The 17018-nt window shown below is 37.3% G+C and overlaps 1 protein-coding gene across 2 annotated transcripts in view; it reads right to left on the reverse strand.

The window, feature by feature from the left end:
• Positions 1-17018, reverse strand: part of GABRB1 (gamma-aminobutyric acid type A receptor subunit beta1) — a 373556-nt gene that overhangs the window by 89244 nt on the left and 267294 nt on the right. For both annotated transcript variants that reach the window (XM_042984593.1, XM_015534761.2), the window contains exon 5: positions 10668-10750. In XM_042984593.1, coding sequence (XP_042840527.1) covers positions 10668-10750 — 83 coding nt within the window. The remainder of the gene's footprint in view (positions 1-10667; positions 10751-17018) is intronic.

Genomic DNA, 17018 nt, shown 5'->3' on the forward strand with positions numbered 1-17018 from the left:
GGGTTTCCACTCTGACAGTTTTTAAGGTAAAAGCAGAAATGCTTGGGCTCTATTCAGTGGAATTTTCTTTGTCAGAATTTCAGGTCTATGTAATCTAAGCACAGGGAATACAATCTATTTGAAGTCAATGCAGTCACCTAGTGGGAGCTCTGTGACAAATCTGCCCTTCTACACAATCAAATGAGTTCAGTTAGTGCCTATAGGACAGGTTGCAGGGAAATGAAGATAAATATAGAAATTATTATTATATTATTTTTTGTGGCTGAAACAAATAAACTATACTTGATTTCGGTTTGATAAACTATTCCCATTAAAGCCTGTTGCTGTGTGTTCAATTCAAATATAAATTTTGACTAGCTTTTTTCTTTTTTTAAAATGAAAGAAAATGTTACTAAAGCAGCCAATGTGCATACCTCTCTTTCCCAAGTAGATAACCCCATTCACCACAGAATTATTATACAAATTAATGTGTCATTGATTGCATTCATATTAATATGTGGTATATATATTGGGGCTTTAAAGATAGAGTAGCATCTTGTAACAACTTGACTTATTATTACATGGATTTGAATGTCTGGTTCAAGCACTTAATTCCAATGAAAGGCAGGGTCCATTGGTCTATCTATTTATTTCAAGGCATCCACTTTTAAGGAAAAAAAAAAAGAGCCTTCTGCCAGAGGGGATAAAGAAAAGAATAGCTTAAATTTTCTCCTTTGATCATTTCAATAATTTCTTTCTTTGAATTTCATGCTCTTTTGTGTTCTTTGCTATACTTTCTTCTCTCAGTTCTGTTTCCATTCTGTTTCCCATTTAGGGAACTGGGTCTATTAGAAAGAGAGGAGCAGAAATTCGAAGCATTATAGCCTTAATGCAGTGCCTGTCAAACTTGGCTGCATATCGAAATCATCGGGGAGCTAAATAAATGTGCAAAGGCCCACCTTCCACAAATTCTGATGTTATTGTCCAGGGTGGGGTCATGGTATCAATATTTCGCAAGCTCCCTTAACAATTTTTTTTTAGTGTTTATTTTTGAAAGAGAGAGAGTGCGAGAGGGGGAGAGGCAGAGAGAGGGAGACACAAAATCGGAAGCAGGCTCCAGGCTCTGAGCTGTCAGCACAGCACAGAGCCTGAACCGGGGCTCAAACCCACGAACCGAGATTGTGACCAGAGTCAAAGTTGGACACTTAATAGATCCAGGCGTCCCTAGCTCCTTTTTAAAATCTTTGATCTTAAAGATAAGAATAAAGCAATTTAAATGTGGAAACTGACACCTAAATAAAAACTGAATCATACATACTGTCACACAGTTTTTATATGGATGTGGTTCACAGAACAATACAAGTCCAGACCTCTCAAGAGAATATGTGCATTTCCAAGATTACAGGTGCTTGTGCATCAGAATTATGAGTAATGAATAGATTTTGAAACTATAGAACCACCGCAATCTGTCAGACCTAACACTATATGAAAATGATTTGGGAACTAGTATCTGTAGCCATTTAGAAGAGAAAGGATTTCTGACCATTGTGGGATCTGTTGCAATTATAGAAGTGACCTGGTAAAATAATGGCTATTCTTTAAATTATATCAATATTTGGTTTAGTTGGCAAGAATGTCAGAAAATAAATGCCCAAATAGGAACTCAACTGAGACAGATTCAGGAAAAAGGAAGACCAATTAAAACCTGCTTTGTTCTCAGGGGTCTACTTTGCATTCAGATATATCAGACCTAAGAACCATGCAATTCACACCCAGTGGGGAAGCTAGAGAGAAGAGTTTTCTTAAGAGGCTACAAAGAAGGGTCAAATCTCTACTTTCAAGTCAGATTTCTTGATTTCAAATCCCATTTGGACCACTATCATTTTGTGACTTGAGTCAAATTACTACCATGATGTTTTGATTCCCTCCTCTACAAAATGGGATAGAACAGTAGGGTTTTGGTGAAGATTCAATGGGAAATCTTTGTTAAGTGTGTGGCCCACAGTATAGAATGAAGAAATATTAGCTATCATTATTATTAAGTTTGGATCCCAAGTGAACCAAAGCCCTCAGTTTAGCAGGGGTATCAAGTTCTAGATCAAAGTTACATTATAAAATATGTCTCTAAGTGTTTGGTTAATACCTAAATCATTTAGGCAAAGTAATAATCTTTATTTTGACTCCCTTTTTGGAAGCTGATAGCAAAATGGTCATCCCTCACAGCAGCAAGGAAAGAGGAAATTTCTAGGAATCTAAATCTGTAAATCAGAGATATCCCCATCAATCTCCATAGCTACTCATCCAAGTATGGAAAATAAACTTAAACTGTCTCTAGGATTGAAATGAACAGTTATAAGGCTAACTTTATAGTCAGGTTGATTGCAAAACTAATTTTCATGAAAAGAACTCCATTCCTCCACTGGCTTTTATTTTATAACTTTAAAGGATCAGAGACTTTTCACAAAGAGTGCTTTTTCACAGTTTCAAAGAAGCAGCCTGGAAAAAGGAATAAATTAATTCAGAAATATTCCCTTCTTCCCTACACCCACCCCTCTGCTCATCAAAAAAGCTACAGGCACTAAAATTCATTAACATTTCTATGAACATAAATGTGAAATATTCATTTTCATTAAGTAGTCTACTGAATATGGCAAAATCAAATTTATCTAAGGAGATATCCAATGCTGCTAATTTCCTTGACAATGGGGACATAAAGCAAGGGAAGCCATGAATCATTCATGAAGTTCAATTTACTTCTGTTATTTTTGGTGTTTAGCATCCATGAATAGAAAGTGTGCGGCATGTTGTAGATGTTATTTTTAAATTATTTCAGATCAGAATTAATGATCTGGCAGGCAGCAATAAAGTAAGAGTGATTCAAAGGCTTTGCTTGTAATTATCCTATATTTCATATTTTTCTTGTGAGTATGTGTTCATGTATTCATAACATTTTTTCTATATTCTAATATCCTTTACATATCAGAATCACTTTAGAACCAATATTTTAGGAAAGCACATAAAGTAATTTACTGGTGATGTGACTAAATTAAATACACTCTCAGAGTCCTAGATTTTAGGGCTTAAAGACATCTTTAAGTTTATATAATTAACTGACCTCTCAAAGAGGAATGTCTTTTACATTAATACTGGTAAGTAGCCATTTCCAATTAATTGAAAACTCTGTGTGGGATGGGAAGTCTTTCTTTAGCAAAGACTTATTTCGTGAACGGGCACATTTGCTCATTGGAAGTATTTCTCTCAAATTCTGCATCTGCCTTCTTATAACTTTTGCCTCTCTGTGTGCTTGGTTGCTGCTATATCACCAGCATTTACTTTATACATAGAGCCACATGTGGTCACCACTTAAGAAAGGCTAGTTGAATTGAATTGAATTGAATGGGTTCAAATCTTGCATTCTGGTTGTGATAGTTTTGTGTCAACTTGAGTTGGTCAAACATTATTCTGCATGCTCTTATGAAGCTGTATTTGCATGAGAATAACATTTTAATTGGCAGACTAGGTAAAGTAGATTGCAATCCCTAATGTGGGCGGGCTACACCCAATCCATGGAAGGTCCAAAGAAAACAAAAAGACTGACCTTCCCCAGAATAAGAAAGAGTTCTTTTGGCCTATCCTTGAATGGGGACAATCAGTTTTTTCTTGTTTTCAGACTCAAATTGAAACACTGGCTCTTCCTGGGTCTCAAGCCTACTGGCCCTCAGGCTAGAACTATACCATCAGCTCTCCAGTTTGCTGACTCACCCTACAGATCTTGAGCTTATTAGCTTTCATAATTGCATGAACCAATTCTTTATAATAAATCTCTATCATCTATCTATCTATCTATCTATCTATTTGTTATGTTTCTCTAGAGAATCCTGACTAATACACTGGACAATACCAAGGATAATGTTGCTGTTCTATATGGTAGCATTTAAAACATTTGGAAATAGCTGTTATGCCTCCCTAAAATTTTCTTACCTGATATCTTGGTCTCTTCCTCTGAAGGAAATTATCTTAATATGGCATTAAGAACTGGATACATGTGGTTTTACCAGGACAGACTTTTGTAGAACTGCTTCTGTCTCATGTCTGGATACCACACTTACTTTGATTTTATTTATAGGTGTTAAATAAATCTTAGCATTTCACTTCGCAAACATCACATTTTCTCAGGGAATTTTCCATCGCTGAGTTGGGCCGCCTTATTGGGTAGACACATTTTTCTTATCACTTGCTATTTTTTGGACAAGGAAACAATTTTATTTTGGAAATAATCCAATATGACTATGGCTTGACATTCTGTGTATATGGTGTTACTACCAAGACTTTTAAATCAACACAATGACAATATTCCTAGACTAAAAGATAGATTGATAGTTCACTAAATTGAATACATTAAAGCAATGCCTAAATTAAAAGTTTCCAAATCATTTTTTAAAAAGAAACAGGTATAAAAATAACCCAGTGTCATTACATGGTACCTTTGCTTGATAAATTGATTGTGGTTTAAGTAGGAGGGACATAGTTAATGACTCAAGTCAAGCCCCACCCCCTCCACCCCACAATTGATAGTAATTGATCACATTTAGCAGCCTATCAAAGTTCCTCAAGTAAAATGTTGTCTTTCCCTAACTGGCTCTTGACTGACACATTTACAATTTAAAATTTTTAAGTTAGTCTTAAAGCATGAACATAAAAATTGTACAAATGAAAGAATATTTTATTGCACATAAAAAATCCCTGCCTTAAATTTTATCTAAGAAAATTAGAGCTAGACTTATCTTCTAAGACTCAAAAGACTTGAAAAGTTTGGACCCAAAATATTTAGCATACATACACTCCACAGATACTGTCAGGTAGGAGACTAGGTTTTAATTATTGTGTTGTGAACAAAACAATGCTCCTTTCCCTTCTGGAGTTTATAGTCCACAGAGGGGAAAAAACAATAAAGATGGAAACAAATACTACAATACTAAGTGCCATTTGGGAAACTAAGAGAGTTTTGAAAGAGAATAAGTAGGGTTTCCTAATTTAGATTGGATTCTCAGGAAAGCCTCTGATTGGAGGTGGCATCTTAGGTGGGAACTATAGGATGAGAAGAGGAAATCACCAAAATGGGGAAAAGCATTTTCAGACCGAAGGAATAAGGTGGTGAAGATAATGAGATAGAAGAAAGCTTAGTCTGCAAGACACAAAGAATCTAGGGTGTTGGAGTTAATGTAGTAAAAGAAGGGAAAGATAACTATAGATAAGAGTGGAGATATCAAGGGAGGGCAGGTCACACAGAGCTTGAAGATTAAATTAAGAAGCATGGAGAGTCTGGTGCAATGGGAAACCTTTGAATATTGTTATTCATTTTATTTTTTATTTTTTTAATGTTTATTTTTGAGAAAGAGAGAGAGAGAGAGAGAGAGAGAGAGAGAGAGAGAGAGAGAAAGTGCATGCAGGAGAGGGGTAGGGGCAGAGAGAGAGGGAGACGTGGGTTCCAAATCAGGCTCCAGGCTCTGAGCTGTCAGCACAGAACCCAATGCAGGGCTCATACCCACGTACCGTGAGATCGTGACCTGAGCCGAAGTCAAACACTTAACCAACTGAGCCCCTCAGGTGCCCCAGAATATTTTTAAAGCATTGAAGTAATATGACTTGATTTATACCATGCAAAGATCACTTTGGCTGCTGGGTATAGAATGGGCTGGAGTCAAGAGTGAAAGCAAGAAGACCAATGGAAACATGGCTACAATGATTCAGGTAAGAAGTAATGGTGGTGGCAGTAGGGCTGAAAAGAGTGAAAGAACTTGATAAATACCTTGCAAGTAGAATGGACGGTACTTGAAAATAGATTGAATAGGAGGAGTGTGAGGGAGATGTCAACAATTAATCCTAGGATGGTGGTTGGATAGTGAGATGAAGGAGACTAAAAAGGAAACTCATTTGGGAGGGAAAAATTGATAAGTTTTGAGCAAATTAAATTTAAGATGTCTTTGCAACACCAAAATAGATATGTCAAGAACAGTGCTATGTATCGATCTGGGACCTTGAAGAGATCTGAGCTGGAGTTACAAATTTGGGGATCATTGGAATAAAGATGGAATGTAAAGAGATTGTAACCTTTCTGAAAACATTGTCAGTGAAGGTGGGAGTTGGGTGGCCAGATTACAGTAGGTTAAGAAGTTGAGACAATAGACAAGAAATATAAACCAATCTTTCAAGCAGTTTGTAGAAATAGAAAGCAGAGAGATTAGGAAATGTTTAAGGAGAGATGTGGGCATAGAGTAGAGATGTTTATGATAAGAAGAGTTTTCAGCTAGTTTTTAGGCTGTGAAGAGAGATAGTAGACTGGGTGAGATTGAGGATCTAGGGAATCAGGGGTAGAAGTGTGTGTTAACTTGGGAAAATCAATTAGAGGAGAAAGCGATGGAATCCCGAACACTGGGATCAGGTCAGTGTATTCAAGGAATAGAAGCATCTCTTCCTTTGAAATACAGGGGGCTAAGTCAGAATGATGAAGACATAATGATCAGACCACTGAGAGATTCCAGGCCTGAAATGGCTTCTACTTTTTGGGGTATAGTGAGAGGTGACACTATCTGCTGATAGTCAGAGGGTAAGATTAGGATGGAGATTTTCCTCAATTGTTGCTTCTGGGAATGGGAAAAGACACCTGAAACCTCCACGACTGTTACCCCAAACCCTTTTCGTATCTTTATGAAGCTTGTGGCTATCAAGCCTTCACATGATAGCTTTATTGATTTCAAATTCCAAGTGCTCTTAATACTAAACTCCTTGATTGAATTTTCTATGTGCCATTAACTCATTTTATAGCATCCCAGGGGCAAGAAGCTATTAATGTGCTCCAAGTTCAAGTAAATTTTCAATTTAATAAGGCTTTATGGCCTTTCCAATTTTACTTGACTAGATGACATTAAAGTGAAGCAAAACACCTTTAATTTGTCTCAAAGGACCTAACCAAGGAAAACATTTCCCCATCCTTGGGACTGTGATGGGAGAGAACATAAGCCAGTAAATTTTGTAAGGTAGGTAAAGTTTCTACTCCACTGGTCACAAAAGTGTGATTGGTGCAATCTTACCTTGGCAGAATCTCTACTTTATCATTCTTATCTCCCAACTAATACTGGAGCTTCTCATTTATAATCACTTTAAAGCTCAGTTACAGTCTTCATAAATTGTCAGTTCAGGGAGAGCTGTTTCAGCAAATAATGCAACACATGTCTCTCCATGTAGAGTTAAAAAATAGATGACTGACAGATTCAGTATTTATTGATACTTAGCAACGCATCAATTATGTACTTAGGCAAGAACAAGCAAAGCTCATTCAAACTCCATATTATTGCCATATGTTACTTAGTTACTTGAAGTTTTTACTCTTAAGATTTAAAATCTCGAGGGGCGCCTGGGTGGCTCAGTTGGCTGAGCGTCCGACTTCGGCTCAGGTCATGATCTCATGGTTCTGAGTTTGAGCCCCCCATCGGGCTCTGTGCTGACACAGAGCCTGGAGCCTGCTTTGGATTCTGTGTCTCCCTCTCTCTCTGCCCCTCTCCTGCTCATGCTTTGTCTCTCTCTGTCCTCAACAATAAATAAATGTAAAAAAATAAAGATTTAAAATCTCAGGGCGCCTGGTGGCTTAGTCGGTTGAGCATCTGACTTCAGCTCGCATGCTTCATGATCTCGCAGTTCGAGAGTCTGAGCCCTGCGTCGGGCTCTGTGCTAACAGCTCGGAGCCTGGAGCCTGCTCCAGATTCTGTCTCCCTCTCTCTTGCCCTTTCCAGCTCATGCTCTCTCTGTCTCTCAAAAATGAATAAACATTAAAAAAAAAAAAATTAACAAAGATTTAAAATCTCTTTACACTGATTAATCTCTTGTTTAAAAGGGACACATTTTTAAGTAAAATAATGTTGATTTAGTAAGCAGTGTTGAGGCTTTTAATTTTTTTTTAGGTTAACGTCAATGGAATCAAGGACTACTCAGTTTCCTGCCTCCACAGACTATCCTCTCTTTCCACAGTTGCAATCATTTGACCTTTAACCTAAATGCAAAATTTTGCTTCAGCTTCTGAGATCTATTCTAACCTTTATGAGGGATAATTTTAGGAACTACAGATGAGTCTTTGGTTGACTCAGCAATCTTAGCCCAGCTGAGAGTGATTCCAATTGGTGTTATACTTTTTTTTTAACTTTTTTTTTTTTTTTAATTCTAGAGAGAGAAAGAGAGAGAGTGTGCACATGAGAGGCGGAGGGGGCAGGAGGAGAGAGAGAATCATAAGCGGGCTCCATGTTCATTGCGGAGCCGAAGCAGGGCTCGATCCTGTAACCCTGGGGTCATGACCTGAGCTGAAATCAAGAGTTGGGCCCTCTACCAACTGTGTCACCCAGGCACCCCTTTTTTTTCTTTATTTTTTTTATTAGGTGTTACACCCCTAATGATGGGTGCTCTTTGCTTCTTTGCTCACCTATTGATTGGAGGATTCTGTGAAGGAAAGTACATTACCTGGGTTTGAATCCTCTTTACCACTATCCTTGCCTGTGGTTCTGGGTTAATTATTTTACTTTTCTAAGCCTCAGGTACATACTCTCAAATGTTATTAGAAATACTTATGTTATAGAGGTGTTGTTTGGTGAGTAGAAGACAGTTTCATTCCCGCTCCTGTCCCCTTTCTCCCATGTTCCTACCTTCATAGACTCCTCATTGCACAAATTCTCCCGGCTTGAGTTTTGCTTTGCTTTAGGTAAATGCCTTTAGGGACCAGATTTCTGTGAACTGCTATTGGATCACTTTGATGATGGTTACCATCTTCCTGCATTCATACATATTAGCTGATTTTAGGGTCCTAGCTACTAGGCCTTCCACCTGTCCAGATATCTGGTTGTATTTTACTGAATGCCTCAATGATTATGACATACTTGGGTCACCACCTATTGCTTGATATCATATTTTATGATAACTTTGGACTATCAGGATGCTTGGGCTTCCCCCCATACCTGTCCCACAAAAATTGTGTTTAACTTAATACCTCATTTACAGTTTTTGTTTGAGTCATTATATGGTATGATAAATGGACCTAAAAGTCATATATTTTTTAAATATGAACAAAGAGAATCTCTGTTTAAAGAGGAGTATAAACCTATGATAACAGAAAAACTTGATGTGAATTATAAAATATATATTTTGTGAGAAAAATGCTGCTAATTTCAGGACTTGCAATTTATAACACAGAAACAATTCAAATACTTGTCAAAATTCATTGCTTCTTTAAATGAACGGTGTAAACCAGAAGATCTTGTAATTTCAAGAGCTTGTCATACCTTAATGCCAGCATAGAAGCAAAGATAACAAATCAGTAGAATCAATGGAAGAGAGGTCAAGGGTAAAAGCCAACCCATACGAATAAGCTATTCATCCTGCTCTTTCCATATCAGTTCTAAAAGCTAAGGTTTACTTGCTTAGCTAAAGTTCAGCCTTATTTATAAAACCTCATTAGCCATTAATAAACAGTTGGGTTCATATTTCATTTCTATGGTTTAATTTTGGTTGTCATTGGCATTTAAGCCAAAGTCACCATCAATACTTTTGTATATTAACATTCTTCAACCAACTTATTTATACATTGTATTTTAAAGTTAGAATATTAATTAAGGAATAACTCATGAATGTTCTTGTTCATTCCAGGTTCTAGTGGTAGTAGATCAATGTGCATGTCTAAATATATAGCTATATCTGCATAAGCATTTTTATTTATTTCCAAGCCTATATACAACAAACTAGAAAACTAATGTAATTGCTTAATAATCAGACACTGGTGAATACATTTGCTCTTTAATAATAATATAGGGTCATCTGGAATGTTCCTTTGGTATTTTGATATCTAGATCTGGGAGTATTTTAGGTTATCTAAATAAATAGCTCTCTATTTCTCACATTACATTAAGCAGTTTTAGAATGCTCTGAATTACCTCCTGCACCCATCTGTGCCTCTAAAAACCAGGAAATCACCTAGGCCTGGTATTCACAATTGATGGGCTCAACTGCCTGCATGTTGATGGCTGAGAAACTACGAAACAGAGTCAATCAGATTAAATATTAGTGACTAAGATATTCTAATTGTCAAGAAAGCAATCAATGAAACACAATCCCAGAAGACAAACAAAAGCAGTTACTAGACTTGAAAAATATCAACTCTTTGGCCCAGAGCACAAGCCTCATGAATACTATCATCCTGTTCTTCCCATGAAGAAAGCCAAATGTGCACAAGACTCTAACATAGTGTTGTTCTAAAAGACAACAATTTACAGTCATTCACATGTCCAGACTACAGAACCGAAAACAATCTCACAAGGTCTTTTCATGTTAAAATGTTTTGCCTCTCTTATTAATGCAGCTTGGGGATTAGAAGGCTTTGGGAGAAACTCTACCCTAAGGAGAAAGCATGAGTTCATACATTGTCCAGCCAAAATAAGTGGACTTTCTCTAATGGTTCAAAAGTATAACTGCATTGAAATGACCCTTGAGCCACTGATATGAGGGAAATGTCACTGGACTGTGAATCTCTTGAAAAATTGGCAGGAAAGTGTAGCTAAAAGTATCCCAGTTCCAATTACTCAGGGCAAGGTTGAATTTAATTGGGTCAAGCAAACGTCCCTCTCTCTCATTCCCCTGTCCAAGTAACTCACAACTTTCAATCTCCAGAGTGCAGTTTTGCTCATCCAGAGGATATCTTCTTAGATCCATCATACATGCAGCTGTGGTTGTGATCCTGCCGGGAGGAGAGAGAGAAAAGACAGCATCATAAAGATGATGACTTTCATTTCCAGGCTTCCCAGCCCCCAATCGTGTTTACCAGTTGGCATCAAAATTTTGTGATTACAATTTAAAAAAAAAATTTTTTTTTTAACGTTTATTTATTTTTGAGATAGAGAGAGAGACAGAGCATGAACGGGGGAGGAGCAGAGAGAGAGGGAGACACAGAATCTGAAACAGGCTCCAGGCTCTGAGCTGTCAGCACAGAGCCCGACACGGGGCTCGAACCCACGGACCATGAGATCATGACCTGAGCCGAAGTCGGACGCTCAACCGACTGAGCCACCCAGGCGCCCCTGTGATTACAATTTTTGAAGGTGGGCAGATTAAGTTCAAGTCTTTCTTTGCTGCCCACTAGCTGTGTGAGTTTGATCTAGTTTTATTTATCTCCGTAAGACTAGGCCCCCCTCATCAATCAAAATACCTCCTTCAAAGGACGGCCGTGAGGATGAAGAGAGATAATGTGTGGAAAGCTCCTAGCCTGGTGCCTCCTAGTTGGTAAGTGCTCCACAAATGATGGTCATTTTACAGCTGTTACTATCCCATGGTCCTTCCTATACTTTCTAGCATCTAGCAATGTCTGTGACAGTATCTACAGTGGGTCTGGCCTTATGAGTAAGAGGAGATCAACATTATGCATCAAAACCTATCTCCCTCTCCTGCTATAGACTAATAATAAAACAACAACAAAAATGACAAGAACAATAAAACCCGCCTTCTATGACAGTTGGGTCCTCACATTCCTCACTATTAGAAAGAGTTGTTGGATTCATCTGAGATCCTCTTCTACCTATACTCAGCAGGTAGCATATAACCAGTAAAGAAACACTATCCTAGGATTGGTGTTCAGAGAGTATTTACCAGTTTCCGCTCTCCATTGACTTTATTTGTTTATGCAAATCCCAGGACCTTGACTCTAGATATCCTACTGGGATTTCCATTATCTCTCCTTTTTCTCTTGCCTCTAAAGTTTCCTGGAATGTGGAGTGTGAGAGTACCTTAAATTCCTTTGGCTAGTCCATGCCTTCAAACATTTGGTATCACTTTGTAATTGACAAAGTACTTTTCTTTAAAAAAATTACATAATCCTTCTATACAAAGTAATGTATAATCATATTTTAATGAATTTGAAAGATTCAAATTTAGTAATATTTTCTTTCTAGCTTAATCCATAGGAGGTACAACACTGGACATTTTCCATAAATACTCTGAATGCCAAAGAAGTCAGGTATGTCTTCTTAGGGGGAAAATTCTTAGATAGCATCCTACCACGTCTCCTGTTCTGAATCTTGCTTGTTTTCATTAACAGTACATCTTGGATTTGGTCCCATGTGGTAAATAAGCTGTCTTAAAAAATTTACTACAATAGGTTCAGTTATATGGAAATATCATAATTTATTTTTCCAATCACACTTCAGTGGACATTTACATTGTTTTCTTTTTTTTTACTTTTATAAATGAAGATGCTCTGAATATACTGGTATACTCTACTATGGCTAACTGTATGTTGGTCATTTCTAGAAAGAGAATTATTAGAAAGAATGGTATGTATATTTGAAATTTTGCCACATTGCTCTTCATAGAGGTTGTGCCAACTTATACTCCCATCAACAGTGTGTTTAAATTTGACAAGGTATTTCACAAACCTATGTGTTTTGTGGCTTCTAAGATGAGTTATTGTTTTGGTCATTTGTGTTAACCTAACAGAACCTTCTTCTTAAAAACATTATTAGGAAAAATACTGGCCATTTCCAATTTCTCTTTGGTTTTCCTTATGAAAAATTAGTTTACTGAGGTGAACATTTGCATATTCCCTTTGAAACCTTCCTTAGGATGTAGGTCAATTTAATCAGATTTATTTGAGCATTAAGCAGGGGCAAAAAGAATTTTAAAATTCAATTAAAAAAATTTCTTCAAAATACTTTACAAAAAAATATGAAGACTAGTTGTATTCCAGAATTTAGCATATAAAAGGATTTTACTACATTCCTTATTGCTTCCCACTCCCATTAGCATATGAATTAATTTTTTCACTTAATAATATATCATGAAGATCTTTTGTTGCCTGAAAAGATAATTCCACAACATTATTTTTATGGCCTGTGTAGTATCTCAAATGCCCCCAATAAGGCAGCACAATGAATATTTTAAAATGCTTTAAAAATCATCTATCTACATTACTGTATTCTTGTTTAACAGCTGTTTATGAATTAAAAATTCAGGAGGATGTGAACATTCCTTAGAAATTACTAGTGTGGCCAGCCCTCTGATCCTATGACTTTATCCAGTAATTCTCAACCTGAGATAACTCTTCCATACAGGAGACATTTGGCAATATCTGGAGATGTTTTTGATCATCAGTCTGGGGGGTAGAGGCTAGATAGCAGCATCTAGTGGGTGGAGGCCAGCGATGCTGTTAAACATCCTACAATGCCCAGGATGCTGGTCACCAATAGAGAATTATCTGTCCCCAAATGTCAGTAGTGCCAAGGTTGAGTGACCTTGCCACAATGGTGGTTTTCAAACATTTTTCCTCTGAGGATATCTTTAATAAAGTGAAATCTACAGAACTTCAGCATATAAAATGCAAATGAAATGAAAGCTATATATATTTTGTTAATATGAAATTCTCTTATAAATTAACATGTTGACGTCTATTTTAATAAGCATAGAAATTTGAAAGCAGGGGTTATGATTAGAATTATGGTCTTAAATCTCTCAGCACCAATTATTTTTGTCTTGTGTTTTATTTGTATAATATCAAAAAGTCCTAGTAAGTAAGGAAACACTTGCTTCTAAAATCATACATGACTGGCCATGGGCTACCTTGAACTGGCAGGGGGATCCCCCAGGTGATCAAGTAACCTCCTCTATAGTCAATCACACCTTTGCAAATGGTTCAGATACACCCCTAGGTGGATGGACTCTAGTTGTTGTTTAATGATGGATTAAAGGGAAGCTTTATTTGGTGCTTCATGCTCTGCATAAGTTAATCTGGCAACAAAAGTTAATACTATGATGGTCTTGAATGCATTAAAATGTGGCATAAGACACATTGCAATGCACATGCTTTTTATAGTTTAAAATGGTTATAATACTTAAACTCAAATTAAAATAAAATATTTGTGGAGCTATTGAAAAACTTTAGGGATATTTGAGAGCATCATTTGAGTGTTGGTCAGCATATCTCATTTAATTGACCTCATTTTCAGAAATGTGTCATCTAGTAAGCAAACCACATCATCTCAGAGTAAGGACATGCACTGAAAGCTTATGCTGAACCACTGATTCACATATTGTGAGGCTCTGGAATTTTTACAAAGCAATTTGAAAAACCAACAAAGCACCGTCTATAAATGATTAACAAATGCTTCGAATGTATGGGTCCTAGAATTGTGAGTGTTAAAAAAAAATCTTTGTAAAGCATAACTGCATTTACTGCTGCTATTTGTTATGATCAATTCATTCAGCAATCAACAGATATAATTTTTTTTAACGTTTATTTATTTTTGAGACAGAGAGACAGAGCATGAACGGGGGAGGGTCAGAGAGAGAGAGGGAGACACAGAATCTGAAACAGGCTCCAGGTTCTGAGCTGTCAGCACAGAGCCTGACGGGGGCTTGAACTCACGAACTGTGAGATCATGACCTGAGCCAAAGTCAGACGCTTAACCGACTGAGCCACCCAGGCACCCCCCAACAGATATAATTTAATTGATAATCACCTTGGGAAACTATACATCACATCAGAGGCTTGCCCATGACCTGATGATTTTTCAACTAGTATCACCTGGACCAGTTTACTTTTGCCTCAAGTACCATTATGAACCCAAGCAGAGTTAAGTAATCACAACTCAGAAAGGGAAAGAATCAGGGCAGCTCCAGGAATCTGAGCTGTGAAAAGTGCCTGACTTTCTCTGAGGAAGACGGACATTAGTGAAATAACTTCCTTCTTGGGATCTCTCTGTTCCAAATTTCAACTTCTCAAGAGGATCTCATTGGCTCCACTTGGGTTAGGTGCCAAATCTTCCAAAATTATTTTGTAAGAGCAGGAAGGAAAGTTGCACTCATACAAATATTGTCACTGCCCCCCCCCCCCCAAGGGTCTCTTATCTAAGAAGGGAGGAATCATTGAGGCTCAGACAGGGACCTCTATGCAAGCAGTTACTCATAAATTTAGGTTGTGATCTGTAGAAATGTATGCAACCGAGTGTTGGTCTCCTCTAACTTAAGGGTTTGGCATTTCCAGATTTTGTAATACTTATGGCTAAGTGAGCTGAGGCTGAGTGCCCTTAGCCCTTTGTAAGAAAAAAATTGCTGAGCAAGAATTCCCAGGATCATCAATAAAAAGAGAGATGTCCCTGGGCAGATTTCTGCTCAGCCGTTCTGTCTTCTGGGTGCAAAGCAGCAATGAGAGTCTCTAAGAATGACTGCTCCCTATGTTTCCATTTGTTTACTTTGCTGAATGTAATTGCTCAGTAGTGGTTAGTCACCTCCACAAGTGATTAACACGTCCACACGGAAGTGGACTCACACTGTGGCTCAAGCAGCCTGATAGTCTAAATCTTCCATGGAATCAAAGGTGTCAAAGATCACGAAACTGGATGGGTTGAGGGCTTCAACATTGAAGTGTTTTTTTGAATTTTGTTTTTCACTTTTAACACCCAGGTTATTCATTCTGAATATGTGAAAACATTATTATTCCTTGATAGTAAATGAAAGTACAATAGAGTAGAACCAGCTAAACGTAAAAGCATCAACTTTTTCTGAACACAGACTTCCCAGAGGTACAGTCATGACAGCTTAACATTTACCTGTCTTTTTTCAAAGACATTTGGAGTGGCTTACATTATAATCCAATTTATTGACATTTTGAAGGTTAGGTCAGAACACTATAACAGGCTGTTAGTTAGAAACTATGGTCCCATGAGACTTTAGAGTGAATGGAAATCACGTTGCTGTAGTATTCATTTATTAAGGTGTATACTGCATGGTCACTGACCTTAAGAGTCACTGTAATTGCAAATCATGTATATTTGATATCTAAGAGCTGTATGGCTCTCATTGCTGACAAAACACAACCCAGTAAGTCCTGGCCTATAAATACGTTAAAATCCAGTCATACACACACACACACACACACACACACACACACACACAAGTGCCCACGTATACATATGAAGAGGGCACTTCTGCAAATAACAAATCAATGAACAAATTGTACATATGTACATATGATTGAGATTTTCCTGTAATCTTCAGTTCTATAGGGATGAGCTCCCAAGTTTTGAGTGTGATCTCTGTAGAGCAAAATTCTACTATTTAATAGATTCTACATGAAAAAAAAATACGAGGAAAGAGAGGGAAAAGGCAGCCTGAAAATGCTAAGTCTAAATGGTGGCCCTTAGGGTGTCTGGATGGCTCAGTGGGTTTAGTGTCCAACTCTTGATTTCAGCTCAGGTCATGATTCCAGGGATTGAGTCCTGTATCAGGCTCTGACTGGGCTCTTTCTCTCTCTCTTTCTGCCCCTCCCTTGCTCACACTCTCTTTCTTTCTCCCACAAAGGAAAAAAAAAGTCAGCCTTAAGATTGGTGAGATTGGTGGTGAGTAGCAGATATAAGGTTGATATCACTATCACTTAGTGAAGCTGGTTTGAGGAATGGTCTTTGTGATCTCTGGGCTACACCTTAATCCATGTTAGGTATATCACCCGAAGAAACTGATGAGGGAAGATGGGTGGGTTAGTCTGAGTCATGACCAGGTAGTATATAGATTTGTTTCCTTGGCTAACACTGAGTGGTGAAAAGAATATGTATTATCTTCACAGCTGGCACCAAGTTTTATTTTAGGTAGACTACCATGTTTAAGAAAATGCTTTGGTATTTGAAAATGAAATTCTGAGGGTGTGAGATATGAATGGTGAGAAAATAAAAAGAGATAAACTGCTATGTGAGATTTGAGAGTAATTTAAGCATGGGGAAGAAAAATGATGGAGTAGCAAAGTTTTAAAAAACAGTTATGTTTAATATTCAATTAAAACAGTTTTGCATTACCGAGATAATTTTTCTCTATTTACCTAAACCAATACTAACACACACACACACACACAAACACAGTAAAGTTTTATGTAAATGTTTTATTTTTATTCTTGGAAAGGGGCTGAATTCATATCTTGACAGCATTCATGGAACAGTACTCTATAAATTGAACCAATTCAGTGAGAG

The sequence above is a fragment of the Panthera tigris genome, chromosome B1, assembly GCF_018350195.1.
Source record: "Panthera tigris isolate Pti1 chromosome B1, P.tigris_Pti1_mat1.1, whole genome shotgun sequence".
NCBI lineage: Eukaryota > Metazoa > Chordata > Mammalia > Carnivora > Felidae > Panthera > Panthera tigris.